This window comes from Rhea americana, unplaced genomic scaffold (assembly GCF_003343005.1).
Source record: "Rhea americana isolate MKP2758 unplaced genomic scaffold, rheAme1 scaffold_97, whole genome shotgun sequence".
Taxonomy (NCBI): Eukaryota; Metazoa; Chordata; class Aves; order Rheiformes; family Rheidae; genus Rhea; species Rhea americana.
Genome location: NW_028187166.1, coordinates 2,390,989 through 2,407,585, shown reverse-complemented (window position 1 = coordinate 2,407,585; position 16,597 = coordinate 2,390,989). Strand labels below are relative to the sequence as shown.

Here is a 16,597-nt window from a genome sequence, read left to right as displayed (position 1 = left end):
AAAAAAAGCATTATTTTATTAGTTTTTAGACAGTTTATACTGTGGAAAAATGTAAGAGTGCCTTTTTCCTTCCCACAGAGTCCCTTTATTCAATCTTCTCTCCAGGAAAATATTTGAGTCTCTCTGGAGGGACTCATGAAAGCAGAGAAGCTGGGGCCTGAGAGGCGCTCGGGAAGGAAGATGGATGGTGCATTCTACAAACAGGCACTGATGAGCTCCAAAAAAATAACTCCAGACACCCTTCCCCACTCCCAATTCAAATGCCACAGTACTTCTTGCATAAAAGCCAGTAAAGCCCTACGAGACTTTTCTGAAAGAACAGGATTTGTGAGGTATTTTCATAGCTCTGGGTGCACCTAAGTGTTTATTTGGCTTGTTCTGCTCTTTGGACTGGGTCACGGGGATTCTGTTTCGCCTAAGCAGGTCTTCAAACCGAGCCAAGCACTGATCACGCAAAGGAGCAACCTGCGGGCGACCCTGGAACAGACCATCTCCTCTCCTTGAGCAGACGTTATCAATAGCCCAATATCTGTCTCATGCATGCATTCATCCTGCATGTGATTTTATTCCAATCTTATTGACAAGAATACATCTTCATACATTACAATACTTATGTGCCCTTGTCGTGGTGAAAATTGTGCTCCGAGTTTCATCGCTTTGGGCTCATACATCTCACAGACAAACGGCTGGATGTACGTTAAAAGCTTCTCGAAAGTTTAGGTTAAAACGTGACTTCAGAAGAAGCATATTAAACCACAACACAGCTATGGAGTRGCACGCTAAAACTGGGAGACTGTTCACAGGACAGTAAGAATGGGGCTCCGAGGTCGGGATGGAATACATGCGTTCAAAATCCGTGCGCTGCATATGACTCAAGCAGCCAAAATGATATTACATAGAAAAACGACTCTCTTACTGCAGCTTGACAAATGAAACAGTTAATGTTAGACATCATCTCCCAAGCAACACAGTTTTTATTCCTTAAGAGCAATTCCACTGTCTTTTTTTTTAATTCCAAGCTATGAACCTTGCACCTTTCTCTACAATACATTCTTTTAATCCTCTGCACAATGACCAGAAATTCTGCAGTTCTCATGTACATTCTTCTTCACAGCAAGATTTAAACCCAAGGAAGATTTCCTTATTTGCTGTTTTGTTCCTTCTCTTATGCTACTGGATCAAGACATGCAAGGTGTTAAAATAAAGAGGTTTCAGATCAAAACAGTTGCTGCTCCCACAGAGTTTAAATGTCAGACAAATATGGAAATCTGAAAACCTTYTCTTTGCTCCTTGCGCTTTTGCCCTTTCAGCCTTCTCTCTTTTATTTCCAAGTCCCATTCTCTGAATCTAACCCTGCTGGTGGATTCAATGGCTATAAAAGCCTATTCACCMCAGGACCAAATTCAAGAAGTCTCCAGGGAACTCTGAAAATGACTGTACACTTTAACAGTAATGGGCCTACCGGGAGCTGTCCCCCATCAAATTATACATTCTTGGGTATCCTGCTTAATAAGGAGAGAGAAAAGGCTTGCTGACACAGCCAACGTTTGCAAACAGAAGTCAGGACAAATTTAGCTTCTTTTGACAGGGTTGGATTGAAGATCAGAGGTTCCTGGTCCTTAACCCAGAAAGTCATGCTGTAACCCTGTGAGAATTTGACAGGCTTGCAGCTACCACCAGCAGGTACCTTGTGAGCTCCAGATGTTGTTATATTATCATTGAAGAGAGACTTTGAGAACTTGGTCCAGCTTTTAAAGAGAAATATCCCTGCCCTTCAAAGCAATGAGTGATTTAACAGCATTAAAGGCACCAGACCTCAAGCAGCTGCTCAGCCTCCTTGGTGGGAACAGTTACTAGTCTATATTTTTCCCAGTCAGCACAGCACTTTCACCAGGGCTAATGGAGATACACCGTGACATGTTTACTGGTACTTTTTAATGACAGGAAAACATTTGTTCTAAAGATCCTGCAGTATTACAACAGTAACGGAGTAAAACAGTTTCTCTAACGTAATTTTATCAGATTTCCCTCTATCTCACTACTCCTAAATCACTATCCTATGGTATTAAMAATGGATGTAAGTGCAACTTCAGAGAATAAAAGAAAACCAAACCAAACCAAGAGCAGCACCACAAACAGAAAACTTACTTTGCAGAACCACAGCATTTTCTATCATGTACTTGAAAACTTGACTTAGATCCTAGCCTTAACTTATTTAACCATCAGCTCAATAGTCCAGCATCTACCGATTAGAAAGTACTATCATCTTGCATTTTTATCATGTTTTTCAAGCAAGAATCTAAAAGACTATACAACCAATTCAGCTGAAGAGTTCCTGTGAAGTCAGCAAGTACAACCCCAACTTAAAGGATGCAGACAACTGATCCAAAGAGAGGTTAAGTTGCCCAAGGTAACATAATGACAGAGCTGGGAACACAATGTATGAAACCTAGCGTACAGACAGCTGCTCTGCCTGCTMCCGTGACACTTCCTCCTGCAGTCTTTTTTCTTTTCTTTTGAAATGTATTAATGCAGAGAATTAGGAAGAGGCCAGTGACTTTTTTTTTTCATATGCACGYAGACATGTATAGACAGACAGACCACTGTAAACATACATCTTATCTTGACATATTTTTAGTTTCCATCCTAGGCATTTTACTGAAATTAGTGTTTTAAAGAAATATTTAGTTAATTAATTGTAGTATCATAGTAGACTGTAGAATAAAGATTCTTATATATCCATAACAAAGCCATATTGGCAGCAGTAACACTGGCATTTCGCATTTTCTCACTCAGTTCTTCTGTTTCTGCTGTGAAGACCATCACCTGGACCTGAACAGAAATTCACTCTATGTACTTAAACTCTCTGAATCCTTAACTTGAACTCCTCTGAAAATCTGCACTTTTATTCTACACAGTTTGCTACCTTAGAGGTATAAAATTTAACTTATATAATCAAAAAGTCAAAACCTACCTACTTTTGATGGCGACAGAGCTTGCCCCTTCCAAGTTATTCTAAGCTAAAATATCCAGGAAGACAATGTCTGGGCCCAAATGAGATTCCAGCCTTGAACACTTAGGGGAATTTGAGAATTTGTAATTACAAAACCTTACATTCATTCCTTTGCAATAATTACTTAAAAGCATACTGATAAGCAAATTAAAATTTCAGCTGTTCTCCTTTCCACTCTATTCCTCCACTTGCCACAGCATAGAGAACATATTTGTGGAGAGAGGAGGAAAAAAAAAGAAAGATTATTTAATCCCCTCGTCTCTGGAGTAAAGAATCGACCAYAGCAAAATTTTGCTTTAATGCTGGTCTGACAGGGGAAGCAACCAGCCTCCCCCAAAGCTGTCCTTTGATCTCTACCAGGTTAATATCACAGGTCAAACGTCTTTGCTTCTGACTGTATATGGTATCTTGGAAGGAAGATGCACAAACACAGCCAATATGCCATAGCTTTGACCTCTGCTTTTATGCCCTTTACAGTCCCTGACCCGTATTTGTTACATAAACCACAAAACTAGATGAAAGGAAGCTAGCACTCTCGCTGGAGACTTAAGCTCCTTGAACTGAGGCTTGAAGGTAAGGAAATTGGAATTTGAAGCCCGATCAATCTGAACTTACAGCATTTTGACAAGAGGCCTTCAAAGAGAAATTTTCTCTTGCCTGCCTTGAAAATAGCAAGACACAGGTCTATCCAAAACCACACTTTTACCTTCTTAGCAGTTTTACACTTACTGCTCCCACTTGCTCACTGGTCTTCTCATACTTTGTGGAATGCCGCTCAGTTCAGTAAGTCATCCCTTTGCTTACAGCGCCAAGAGAAGAGCAGCAAGCAAAATAACTCCAGGCAAAAAAATTGTCAAAGTCATTTTGAAAAGAAAGTTCTGCAAATTTATTAAAATCARGCCTGCAGAAGATGGGGCAACTACAACAACAAACCAAACCAAACGCAAACAAGCCTAGAACAGCACCGCCCAAAGACTTCAACTAAAAAGAGCACCTGAAGATTCCTCAGGCAACTCGCTCGAGTAGTAAAACCTCCAGTTTCCTATTCCAAATCATGGATTGGAACTGTGATGGGAAATAAATCCAACTAAATAATAACAACTGAATTGATCTCCTTATCTGCTACTCATGGATTTCCATTACTATAGAACACTGTTTGTTATTTGCAAGTTGTGATAGAAGGTTAATAATCACATTAAGTATGACTGACAAAGAAATTCTGAATTCTTTTACATGGGGGCCTAGACGTTTAAAATAAACTCCACATATGACCTACAYACATTAGCTAGAGAGAAATGAGGTGAGACTTACCTTCTGAAAAACTTGATAGTTGGATTTAGACCATATGTCAAGCTACAGTAGGAAAAAAAAAGATATATATTACCATACATGATTTCCAAGAAAAAGAAGGTAAACAGCTATGCAAATTAAGACAGCAGGCAAACAAATCTATCTTACTTCYGAGGTTTGTTCTGACCAATTACCTCTACCTGTTGCAATCCAAGAAAGGGGTGCAATGATATAAGACTTCCTTTGAAATAAAGAATGAACGTAGTTCATCATGGTTTTGATAAAAAATTACATATACAAGACCTGTTGAATCAGTGTGTTCTCTTTAAATACAGCAAAATCTTCATTTRTATGAGGCTGTGCTGATCTATGCAAATATTCATCAACTTCAGCCTGTCTCTAGAACAAGGGCATTTCTACCAAGTTTATGCTTGTCTTGTGTCTGAATAAGTGATTCAGTTACAAATGACACAAAGAACATTTAGCTGAATTAAACCAAAGCACTGGTCTGTTGGGGCTAAATAAAACATCCCTTAGGAAACTGCATTTACATTTCCAGATGAAAATGATACTAACAGAGATTTAAGGCTGCAGATAACTGTGCATATCCATGACTTAAATGCACGTTCAACGATACACAAAATAGAAATCAAACAAAATTGAAGTAAATTTTATTAAGCACAAAAACCAGAAGGTAAGCCTGCCCTTGTTAAACACTCAAATGACTCAAATGTTAAACAATTTCAGTTGACATGCCAGTGCTCTTTTTTAACCCAGCCTTGTGGAATATCTTGCACTCTGTCAAGGAAAAGCAGCAGCAGRGGGGAAAAATAATAAAAAAAGGAATTTCCTTCCATCAATCCATAGCTTGCAAATCACTTTTTGCCTACAGATCACACTACACTCAGCGATTTCATATGCCACAGGAAAGGTGTTTGCTACGACATTAACCTCTAGAATCTTAATCTTGATGAAATAAAAACAATTTTTGAGTGAATTAATGAAGCAAGTAGAGCTCTTCTAACGCCTAATAATACGATACGACACATGCTTTCCCACCACGCAGACACTAATCCACATCTCTCTACTGCAATCAGCCTCTTGGAGGCTGAATAACACACAAAATATTAAACTGTATTAAATTTGATTGAAATTGGGTAAGTGGTTCAAAAATTAGAGGCAGAAAGTGCAACTGCATAAATCTAATAAACCTGATTAGAGATTTTATTTTAACCTTCATGACTGGGAGACAAATCTTCACAGCATGGCAACCTAAAACCCCTGTGAAAACTGTATACATGAATAGCACCACTAAGATAAAGGCATAGGAAACTAGCATCCATTCATTACTGGATCACACAGCATACTCCTCCTCAGTTGCAAACACACTTCTAAAAAAATCATTAAGAAATAAACACACATAATTGTTTCAGCTTTCTCTAAGAAACTTGTGCTTAAATGCACAGGAAAATCCTGCACTTGCATCATTTTGTCATTGCATTAATGATATTACACCTCCATGCTCTATACTTTCATTTTAAAAACTGAAACAGTTAACAGYAACCGAACTGAGTATAAATCTCAGGCTAAACAGGGCATGGCACATTGGATACATTTGGCTAAGTTTAGATTCTGAAAGTAATTGATTTAAAAAAAGAAACGGGYTTTATCTTCTTTATTATAAAGTACAGCTAATTATCTTAATTCTGACTTATGGTAGTACCCATAAGCAGTAGTTGAAATTGCACGTCTTCTAAAAGGCACAAAGGCTACAGTCTGAAACGAAGCAAGTCATATGAACCGAGTACAGCACACTAGAGGAGGATGAAGGAGGAGAAAGGGAAGGATGCTGAGCCCAAGTAATTAATTCGCATGGTTAAAGGTTCACAGTGTTAATAATGTTAATGGCATTGGATCATTCTTTTGAGAGTAATATCGTTAAGTGGCCCAGTTTTCTGAGTACTAGAACAAGAAGCGACTATTGCGTCTCCAAACCTCAGGTTTAACAGGAGACAATGTTAATTATTTTAAAGATCTCTTCAGGATGGACGTGTCACTTAGGAGGCTGACCTTGCTGCGAGACAAAAGGCAGCTGATGTCTCAAAGCCTTTTCCAGGTTAGATGAAGACAAAAGTAGCCTAAAGCATGTAACTACAAACCTTTTTACATTACTGGCTCTTGAGGTGGGCTCAAAAACCTGCTCAAACACCAGCAACAGTCCTATTGTAGGTACCCACAAGCAGTAGTTCAGCATAGTCTCAGACCTGAGCTTGGCTAATACTRTTATGTACCCGTGCCTGTACGGAAAGAAGCATCGTATTTCCATATTAGAAGAGTCTACATTTCAAAATAAAAAATGAATACAGAATTTATTTTAACTATTTTCATGTAATATAAGACTTTGTTTGCTGACAGATGGAGTTGCTATAATTGGAATGTGTATATATATATATATATGTGGTTTTGCTAATCTCTAACGATCCATCCAAGTACATGATACGCTGTTTAGAGTCAAGATTTAAAAAAATCTACTTCAGATACTATATTAAGATGAGTCCAACAGGTTCTGATTGTTCACTAGTTGGCATGAAGACTGAAAAACTGAAAAAGTAGTGAGTGTTTTACAGACATCATGTTATTCAAGTTAAAAAACAGCAACAACAACAAAAACACCAAAAATCCTCAAACCACATGCAGACATCCTAAATGACTGCCCACCTTTCCCCCGAAACAGAGGATTAAGGCAGAGGCAGATTAAAGAATGCATTGTTACAGGTCTATTATTCTTCAACTTTTCACTTTCAATCAAGACATACATTTGTAACTAAAAAACTGCTGAAAGCACAATTTCAGGGCATCCTCTGCATGCGAATTAAACTGGGGCTTTTTTTTTCCCAGTGCCCCACTCTCTCCACCCACCCCCAGCATAAGTAACAAGAGGCGATTTTCTGAAGGTCGTCTGAACGATTTCAAAGGCGATAACAAATCAGAATGTTCCCTGCATCTAATATCAAACAGGTCCGGTGCCAACACTTATTAGAGAAATCGGATTCACCCCCCCCCTTCACCCAAACACACACACATCCAGCTTTGAAGTGGAAAGAATGCAGGGATCAGAAATTACCCGAGAGACAGCTCTGCCTGTCTTTGAAGCTTTCCTTTGATACTACTATTTCTTTTCCTCTCTTACGCTAGGAGGCTAAAAGCTGCCTTTTCTTATTGATATGGGGTAATTAATGAAGCCGTAGCATTAACATAACCCAAGTTCCTTAACATGATAATTCAACAGAGACACTTTTGTTTCTTTAGTTAAGTGTAACGGCTACAAAAATAGGAATGTGGCTAGGTAGTGATGTTAACTACCCACTCCAAGTACACCGCGTCACGGTTCTTCTCGGCTCCCGCATGCAAAGAGAAGCAGGATGTTATCATGCCRAATAAAACCCAATACAGTTTTATTTTTATTGGCAGACTAGGGCTACTAATGGTTCAGCTCGTGATGAGCATGTCCTGCAAGAATGAGCTCCACAGCTTCATTTATTCAGGAATCAGGACAACATGAGTAATTAATTACTATTCATGGTTAAATTCCATGTGTAGAATGAGTATGTCAAAGTTTTGAAATTAAGGGTGACACAGTGCCACCACTATAGCTACAGTACTCATTAAAATGCATCAGTTTGTGGTGGATGCAGCCGGTTCATACAGTAAGCAAGAGAGACTGCAGAACAACCAGAATACAGACCCGACGACATGACAGAGGCTGCCAGATTTCACCTTTTGTTTTTGCAAAGTGACACCAAAAACGTGCAAGTTATGCAGCTGGCAACCTGGCAAAGGCATAATCTGCAGGGTTTGTGAATAATTCACACGAGAAGCACATGAAGCTCTTTGGACATGCACTGGTCCTTTGTTTGACAAACACACACAAAAAATCCAATAAACAAATAAATAAAAGACAAATCMCCCAAATGCAGTGTTTTATTTTACCTACTACTAGCTTAAGATGGCCTTTTAATTTTTTTTCCATCTTCACTTTGAAGGGGTTTAAATACATATGATGAAATAACCAGTTCAGCTAGGCTCCAATACAGGAGAAACTGGGTGATGCAAAATTACATCAACACACTCCAACAGCAACCTGGATAACGCAGTGCCAGTTTTCTTGTATACCCACTAGCTGTCCTCAACTATGGCACCATGTTCCAACCACGAGAGACCACCAAACTGGTTCTGTCTCTAGACTTGCCTGACAAACGGACCTGGGGACTATCAACACTGACACTGCTTTTTCGCATCTATGTCTTTCCTTCCTCTTTCTGGTATTAAAAAGTTTGATAAAAAATTTATTTTCAGAGTCAAACAGCCACTTTTTGAGGCACATGCAAATCATTGGCCTCTCTTCTGCTGCRCGGTCCATTTGTTACTTACTGTCTGCGTGTTCATACAGTCTCCCAGTGATATAGCCCTTTCTCCTTCCGTGAAATATTTAAGGAATTGATTTTATTCATGTTGCCTCACCTGTCCAAATCTGGTCTACACTGAGAAAGCTCCTCAGTGAACTTCACTTTCACTGTTTAATGGACCTTCTGCACTGTAGACTGAGGAGGATTACACAAACACCCTTTATCCTGCTATTTAAGTGTAAAGAAGGACAACGATGCTATGACTTATTCCAGTACCCCTTCAACACGGCTTACAGTAAAGACAAGGGCTTCAGAACTGCCATATTGTATGAAACCACTTAGTTAATCTCATCTCTGCTGCCTACAAATATTAAATAGTTCCTAGGAATACATTAGTAAATCCAAAACCCAGCAATTACTGAATAAACTGCTCAATGGAAAAACTATTACCACTTTCTGTGAACCTAAGGGTTCTCCACATTTTTTCTTATTGAATATAGAAGATCTTTTCCTTTTCCCTGCTCCTCTGTGTCTCTTCAAAGATGCTACTGCTTCCCCCTCCCCAGGGAGTGGAAATTGAGGAGCTGGAAGAGCAAGGTGAAACCTCACTGGAGTACCTTCCCAGCAGCATCTGCTGCGACAGAGACGGAATTGGATTGGACTATGTTTGCAATTCACTATAATCGCTCATTCCCAGCAGGCACAAAGAGTAAAGCGAATCATTGCAAGAGCACAATCTTATTCTTATTCTCCAATTACCAGAGTAGTTAATTAGTGAAAAAGAGGGAGCCCACTGTTTGTCAATATGTGCTCCAGTTGGCAAAACTTGCAAGCTACACATTTATTCAATCTTCCAAGCCAAATTTACTCATGATTTAAGTGGYTGCAACTCCAGTTCTGCTTAAGTCCTATTTATATCTAAAATGCAAATGTTCAGATTTGCTAGAGCCCTGGGCTGGCCCAACGATATAGCAAAATGCCATGTAAATGACACTGGTTCATTCAGCCTCTTGGGAGGAGTCACACAGCCTAACTTTGGACAGAAAGCTGATCAGYAGAAGACACAGACTCCTCTGCAGACTGGTTTAGAGCAAGAAAATAAAGCAGGTGTTAGCACCGATGTCTGGGAGAAGCTAACTGCTCCCCACTGACTGCAGGCAAAGGCTAGTGCCCCGTGCCCAAAGCCAGCCTTTGGGAGCACCGCTCTCCCCCTCGTAGCTGACAGAGGTGGGTAGACAGCTCTCAAGGAAGTTAACCTTGAGTTAAACAGAAGCCCAATACCAGATGCACAGTTTCACAGAGGAACTCTTTCAGTCAGCTTTTCAGCAAATACAGTATTACTACTTCCCAAGGGAGCTGCAAGGGAAACTGGATGCATCAGAGAAAATCAGCACACCCAAATGAAATGCGATACAGGAATCCATCAAGCACCATCCACATTTTTTGGACAGAGTATCAGTTAAGTTTCAAGCAGAACTTGGGGTGAAGAGGGGCTGCTGCTCTAAGTCTGTAATTACATGCTAATATACAAGTAGCATGGCGCAGCTGTTTCTGTTGCAATGCAGTATTTAAGCCTGCATACTCTAATAAGGCAGATAAAAATCAGGCAAYTGTTATTTTACTACTTCCTAGGTCAATCCCCCACCCTTTAAGGGAGAATTTGTCACCTGGGAAATACAGTTGTACTGTATTCTTCAGTAGATCAGCTCCTGGCCTTTTCTAGGGAAGAGAGGTTCAGACTCGGAGCTGCTGAACTCCGGGTCAGTACATAACGTGCTGCTGTGTGCTGGAACGTAGTTATCACTTTTGAAAGGGAAGAAAGTCTCACCTCATTATAACATGGCCTATGGGTGCCAAGTACTCATCTTGATATAATGAACTTTATATTTTAATAGGCTTCATAATCAGAGGAGAAAGCTCCAGAGAGAAAATGTGAAAGATGGAGGTATTTAGTACTGTTAYTGGCAGAGAAGAGTCCTGGTGGACGTCTCAGTAAGAGAGACCATTCCACCTGAAAAGAGAAACAAACTGAGCTGAAGGCCGTCAGGTCCCATTAACATCTTCTGATGCGCTAAACAGAGCCATCTGGAGTGTGTGCAGTCAAAAGGATTTTGAGGGTTCAAGCAGGGTGAATTGTTCATAAAACATATCACTTGTGGAAACAGGTAACACTTGCTTTAATAGCTGCTGTTCAAGATGTGCTATTACTGACAAGCAAATTATTGAGGACTATCTACCAGTGATTCTCATAGCTGAGCTTATCAACTAGAACTAGCCCAAGATTTCCCAATGGCTCTCAGAAAAGAGAATCTGAACCCTGGGCTAGGGCTGTGCTGATACACTAAAAAAAAATGTTTTCTCTGTAGACACTATTAACGAGGTAGCTGAGGTCTAAGGTGATAAATTAGAAATTCAAGTGAGGGCATCAGAGCTTAGAAGGAAGTCAGACATTAGGGTACGAAAATTCCAAGCAAAGCATGATAAATTTAAACCTGAGCACTCTGCAAAGCATCCACAAAAATTCTTTTGACAGTTTTATGTTAGTAGCCTACTTGTGATGGGATTCTTGTTCTCTATAATTTAAACACCAGGTAAAAATAAAGTTTAACACTATTGGACATATGATAACCTACCTTGCCATCTTCAGTATAGACATTTTCATTGTATCCTTTTACTATCGTCCGGTCAATGAAGAGACTCCGCATCACCACTATCACTTTTAACACCTTTCCTAAGGTAACCTGTCAAGGGAAAGAGGACAAAAGCAAGCTGAAGGAGAGCTGATGTCTGAATTCACAAGGTCATTGACTTAACAGCTGAAGCTGATGGGAATTTTGGTTTTCAGTATTTTAAAACAAAYGAAAACAAAGACCTAAAATGTTACATGCGCATTATGAGGACAAGACAAACTCAGAAGTAGAGAATAAACAAATAGCATAATTCATTTGCAACTAAAAATGTATGAATTCACAAAATTCCCCTGTGTAGACACGACACTGCCAAGTAACTGTCTCAATTTTATTAACAACATAACTCAGTAACTCCAATAAGAAAAAGATTCATTTGAAGAAAGAATTAGACTCCTCTAATGCTATCCTTTAAAAGGTTGCCATGAGTTTAATGTAAAACATTTTAGCTCCAGTAAAAATGTAAAGCAAMTTACAAAGAAACTGAGAAGGGAAAAAGTTACAGCTACAAAAGTAAAAACATTATATTTTCAAAGGTTTAATACTCTTCTGTAAAGGTGGAGAAGTGTAAAGAATAAAACTAGTATCACAGAAAAATATGTATKGTCTGTCAGAGCATAAAAACAGAAATAAGCTGAAATTACATTATTGACAAAATACAATAATGAAGGTATTTTAATCTAAAATCAATTTACATTTCAAAGATGAATTCATACTTCAACATTGTTAAGATGTGTGTCTAACAAGGATTTTTGTCTTTGTGCTTTGTTATACAAGCACTATTATGGAGTTTTCCCTCGCACAGAAAATCATAAATTTGAGAGCTGAAAGAAACAAGTAATTTGTTTAAATCTGTTTCCCGAGCAGCAGGCTAGCTGAGAAAAGAGGTCCACCAGGACAGGGACAACAGTTCAGCAGAGCATGCCTGCAGCACCCACTGCTGCCACCAGCGATGAGCTGCCTGCTCAGAACTGCACGCTCCCAGGACGCTAAAGGACCCCAGAGAGATCCATACCAGCAACACRCGTCCTGAGGTTAGTAATTTCCACRCACATTAGGAGAGGCTGGAGGAACACCTTGCTTTAAATGCGTCCAGCAGACATGCTGGACGTTGGGATTTAAAGCATGAAGGTTTGAACCCCCAGTAGAAACAGTGTTAAGTCAATGAGATGATGCTCAGTTCCAGGACACTTACAGGAAACCTGCAGACCAAATGCCCTGTCACAAGGCTCAGTTTTGCCTGCTGGGGGTTTTGGAGCAAAATTACGACACTTGCCTACATTAGTTTCATATACATCAGTGTACACTGGAAGGATTAACACAAAATTCTTATATAGGATGATGATACGTTTTGAAATGACAAATTTTAAAAAGGAGATCTAAGTAAAATTATAGACATATCTGAAATCATCTCCATGCACAGATAACAATTTAAAACTAATTTTTTTTACCTTAAGTGCAGAAAAATAAAGAAAGTACAGCATAATGACTACCTATATACTAACAGACATTCTGATCATGATTGGTTTATTACTCTTGGGCCACTTCAACCACTTCACTTGAAGAACAGCTCAGCAAAAACCAGGATATAACAACGACTTTCAAGGCTTCTATTCAAGATGAGGCTGAGGTACCAATACAAACATCAGAGCAGAATAAAAGCAATGAATGGTGCGGAGATTGCAGCGGTTAATGCAGAGATCCTGTTTTTCTATCTCATAGCAAGATTCAATACAAAACTAAAAGACAGCAAATGAAAAAGTGGTAATAGAAAACACACTTGTGAAGTAGCACTACCCTGCAGAATGTACTGTRGCAAAGAACAAAGACACGGGTAGTTTCAGCACCTTCCATTTTACYGAGTTAAAGATATCAAGTCATTACCCAGACACATCTGATCCATGATGCTGATCATCCACTGGAATCGGAAAGACAGTGTTTGGCTGCATAATCAGCTAACCAATTTGAAAAAAAAAAAGTTAATGTAGTATTTATGCAGTATTTATTTTTCTACCTTAGTAAAACTGGCAGTATGATAAGATATTGCCCACTGAGAGAACTGACTCCTAGAATCTCACAGTGGGCATCAACCATATACAGTAAAATTAAAAAGTAAAAAGGGAATTGTAAATATAAAATTTTTAAAAAATAATTTTCTTAATGAAGAGTKCAAAGACTGTTCTACAAATACACAGACCCAGCATTATATATAATATTTTATAGAATACATATAATATTTCAGTTCCCTTCACATGCTTTTGTGGATGCTCACTTCTTTCCTCATTCCCTTATGTTCTGCATTCATCATATCTCACGTTGTCAGCAGGCAGAAAAAAAATTGGATGAAGTTGATCTGAAGGCTGTGTGGGATGCTCCTGAAATCGCTCAGAGTGAATAGTGGGATGTAACATGCTGAAAAATCCAATGTTTGGCGCTCCAGCTTACTTGCATATCCCCACTGCTGGCCTCAATCTCCCCCCACCAACCCCCAAGATTTACCTGCACATGTCCTTGCAAACCACTTCTGTGTTAGCCCATTGCCTTTTTCCAGGTCATTTGTTTTCACATCCTTCCARTGATTCACTCCTCACTTTCCGAATCTGTCACAGCCACCCTGATCCCAGCTCTCATCCATCACGCAGAACAGAAAGGGCAGCTTCTGCAGATGGAGCCCGGATGCTAGCCTCCATCAGCCACTTGCTCGAATGTAAAASAAGCACCGCTCGCCTCCTTCCCTCTGTCCCCCAACAGCCAGAAGAAGCCGTGTAAAAACATCCTTAGATGTATGCTTAGGTTTTAAGCTCCCTGAGGAAGGCACTGTCATTGCAACCTCYGCTAACACAAAGTCTTGTGCAACGGGGCCTCGCTCATAGCACTACTGAACATGTCACARCTTCGACCCTGTCCGCGCTGGGTTGTGTGCATCAGCTCTTTATTTACAGTAGTCTAGTACTGAAATAGAAAACTTTCCTGTTTCATGCCACTATTGTCCTGACATGTGATTCCTGCAGATTTTTCAGTGGCTAGAAGAAAAATCAGGACTCTCAGATGATCTGCTCTAGGACCGTATCAGAAGGCGTATTAGGAACGGTACACATTAAGTCTGACAGAAACAGCAATTTTGTAAAAGTACGCGTAACTCAGAGAAATTACAGTTCATCATTCTAAAAGCATTGAAAGAATGAGGCTAATAGCACAAAGAATGAACCACAGCCTGTCGCCAGGCTGGAGGATTTGGAAGCCAGAAGTGTGTTTCCACAGCTCTTTTCATGGTAAGGCATGTTCGGTATTGTATACAATATACGGACACCTTTTATTTTTTCCTCTAATAATCAAGACTCAAAACGGTTTTCAGGACTTAAGGGTTTTGCGTTCATCTCAGTTGTATTTTACACATTCTGTTTTCCAGCAAACAATTTTCTTGCAATGCTTGCTCAACTTAGCTAACAAGTCAATGTTCAGGAAAGATCTATGTATGGAATATAATTTACMCATTTAGTCATAAAAATACGTCCCTACAGATCACCTGAAAGAAAGTAATAAAATACTAAAGGCTCTGATAAAAAAATAATAATAAAAAGAAAGAAAAAAAATAGTAGCTCAATAGCTCCTCTGGACTCCAGTACTGCTGGTCTTTCCTTCTGGAGGTCAATGCTGATCTGGATGGTCCCTTTTGAAAGGGCAATAAAATGCCCCTGGATCTCCATAGATAACATCTGCAAGAAACTACTTTCATCATACAGAAAAGGTACCTCTTAATTGTTWAAAAAAGGCAACAATTCCCCTCCAAAACCAACTTTTCCCATTAAATTGCAACTCCTTCTGTYGATACCCTGTTAAGACAGCACTTGGCTTTTTAATATTTCGCCTGTAGGATATATGCCAACTTGTCCTTGATGTAGAAAATTTTAATTCAAATCAATACATGTACAAGGTCACTTTAAAATTCAATTAATATGAATGAAAAAATATGCCTCACAGTTCTGTGAGCTGAAAATGGAACAGTTGCAAGTAAAATAGTTATGTAGCAGCTGTTTTGCCCTGTGTAATAACAATGCACTTCTAACTTGCTTTTCTCATGTATACTAAATTCAGACAATTAAGTTATTCATAATGCCCCTGCTTCCTAAAACSGCAAGCTCCAGAAGAACGTAGGACAGGCAGCTGATTGAAATCTGCAATATTACGCATTTTTTCTGACAAAAATATATAAAATGAAAATCTTCTTGAAATATCCCAGTTTTAAAAATATTTTGTCTATCACCAAGATAACTCTCAAAGAGCGTATGACAACCACAGTATGCCAAGAATGGGGGAAGGCGAAACTCAGAATAACCAGTGAAAATGGTTCAGATAACTTCTTATGAGACTACTATAAAAAGTTCTCACTTAGTGATAGGAAAAAAAAAAAGTACATCTTAAGTAAGTTAATAGCAGGGTCAAAATTAATYTACCAAATGGAAAGGATCAACATTTATTTACATAGCCAGACTTCCGCCGGGAGGAAATAGCTTGAAAACCCCCTCTTTAACTTTCCCTCTTCACTAAAATTGATGCCAAATGAAAAGCYCTTTTATAGACAATTTAAAAATGCATTAATAAACATTCTTTCTTTAGATTTACTTAAAGTTGGGTATTAGGAGGGAGTGTGCTGCCAGCGCCAAGCTCCAYCACTTCACAGAAAAATTTCCAAACCTCCAGACTTCCTCTGAGCATCCCAGGGAATTTGCTGCTGATTTGAACTGCAGATGCTCTGCAATGCAGAGCTAGAAGAAAGCAAGCATTACTTTCAGTTAACACGGGTACCGCCCTGATAGTAGCACTAGGAGGACAAGTTTGTACGCATGCTTTTTATTCACCTTAGGAAACAATGAGGTAACATCAAATCAGAGACGTAAGCAAGCGGTGCATATTTCCAGCAATAGGCCAGGCACCTACTCCTTCCTATACAGCCGGCTCTAATCACTTCCTCCCACTTGTACACTATTCTACCAATAAGTAGAACAGCTGGAAATCGTACGTACTGAAAAGCCGAAAATAAAATTTTGTAAAATAACAAACAACCTCCCCCCACCCAAATCTGACTTCCAACTAGTTATTTTTCTTCTGTCGCATCTGCTCCTGGTATGAACGCTGCACTTTTCCTCACACGCTCATTATTCTTTAATGATGCCTATTTGTAAATAGCAAGATAAGATGCA

General features: G+C 39.2%; 1 protein-coding gene across 1 annotated transcript in view; it reads right to left on the bottom strand.

Annotated features, from left to right (window-relative positions):
- Window positions 1–16,597, bottom strand: part of MED27 (mediator complex subunit 27) — a 98,457-nt gene that overhangs the window by 7,399 nt on the left and 74,461 nt on the right. Inside the window, exons 5-6 of the mRNA XM_085325273.1 lie at window positions 11,343–11,450; window positions 4,325–4,366 (exon numbers count right to left, since the gene is read on the bottom strand). Coding sequence (XP_085181399.1) covers window positions 4,325–4,366; window positions 11,343–11,450 — 150 coding nt within the window. The remainder of the gene's footprint in view (window positions 1–4,324; window positions 4,367–11,342; window positions 11,451–16,597) is intronic.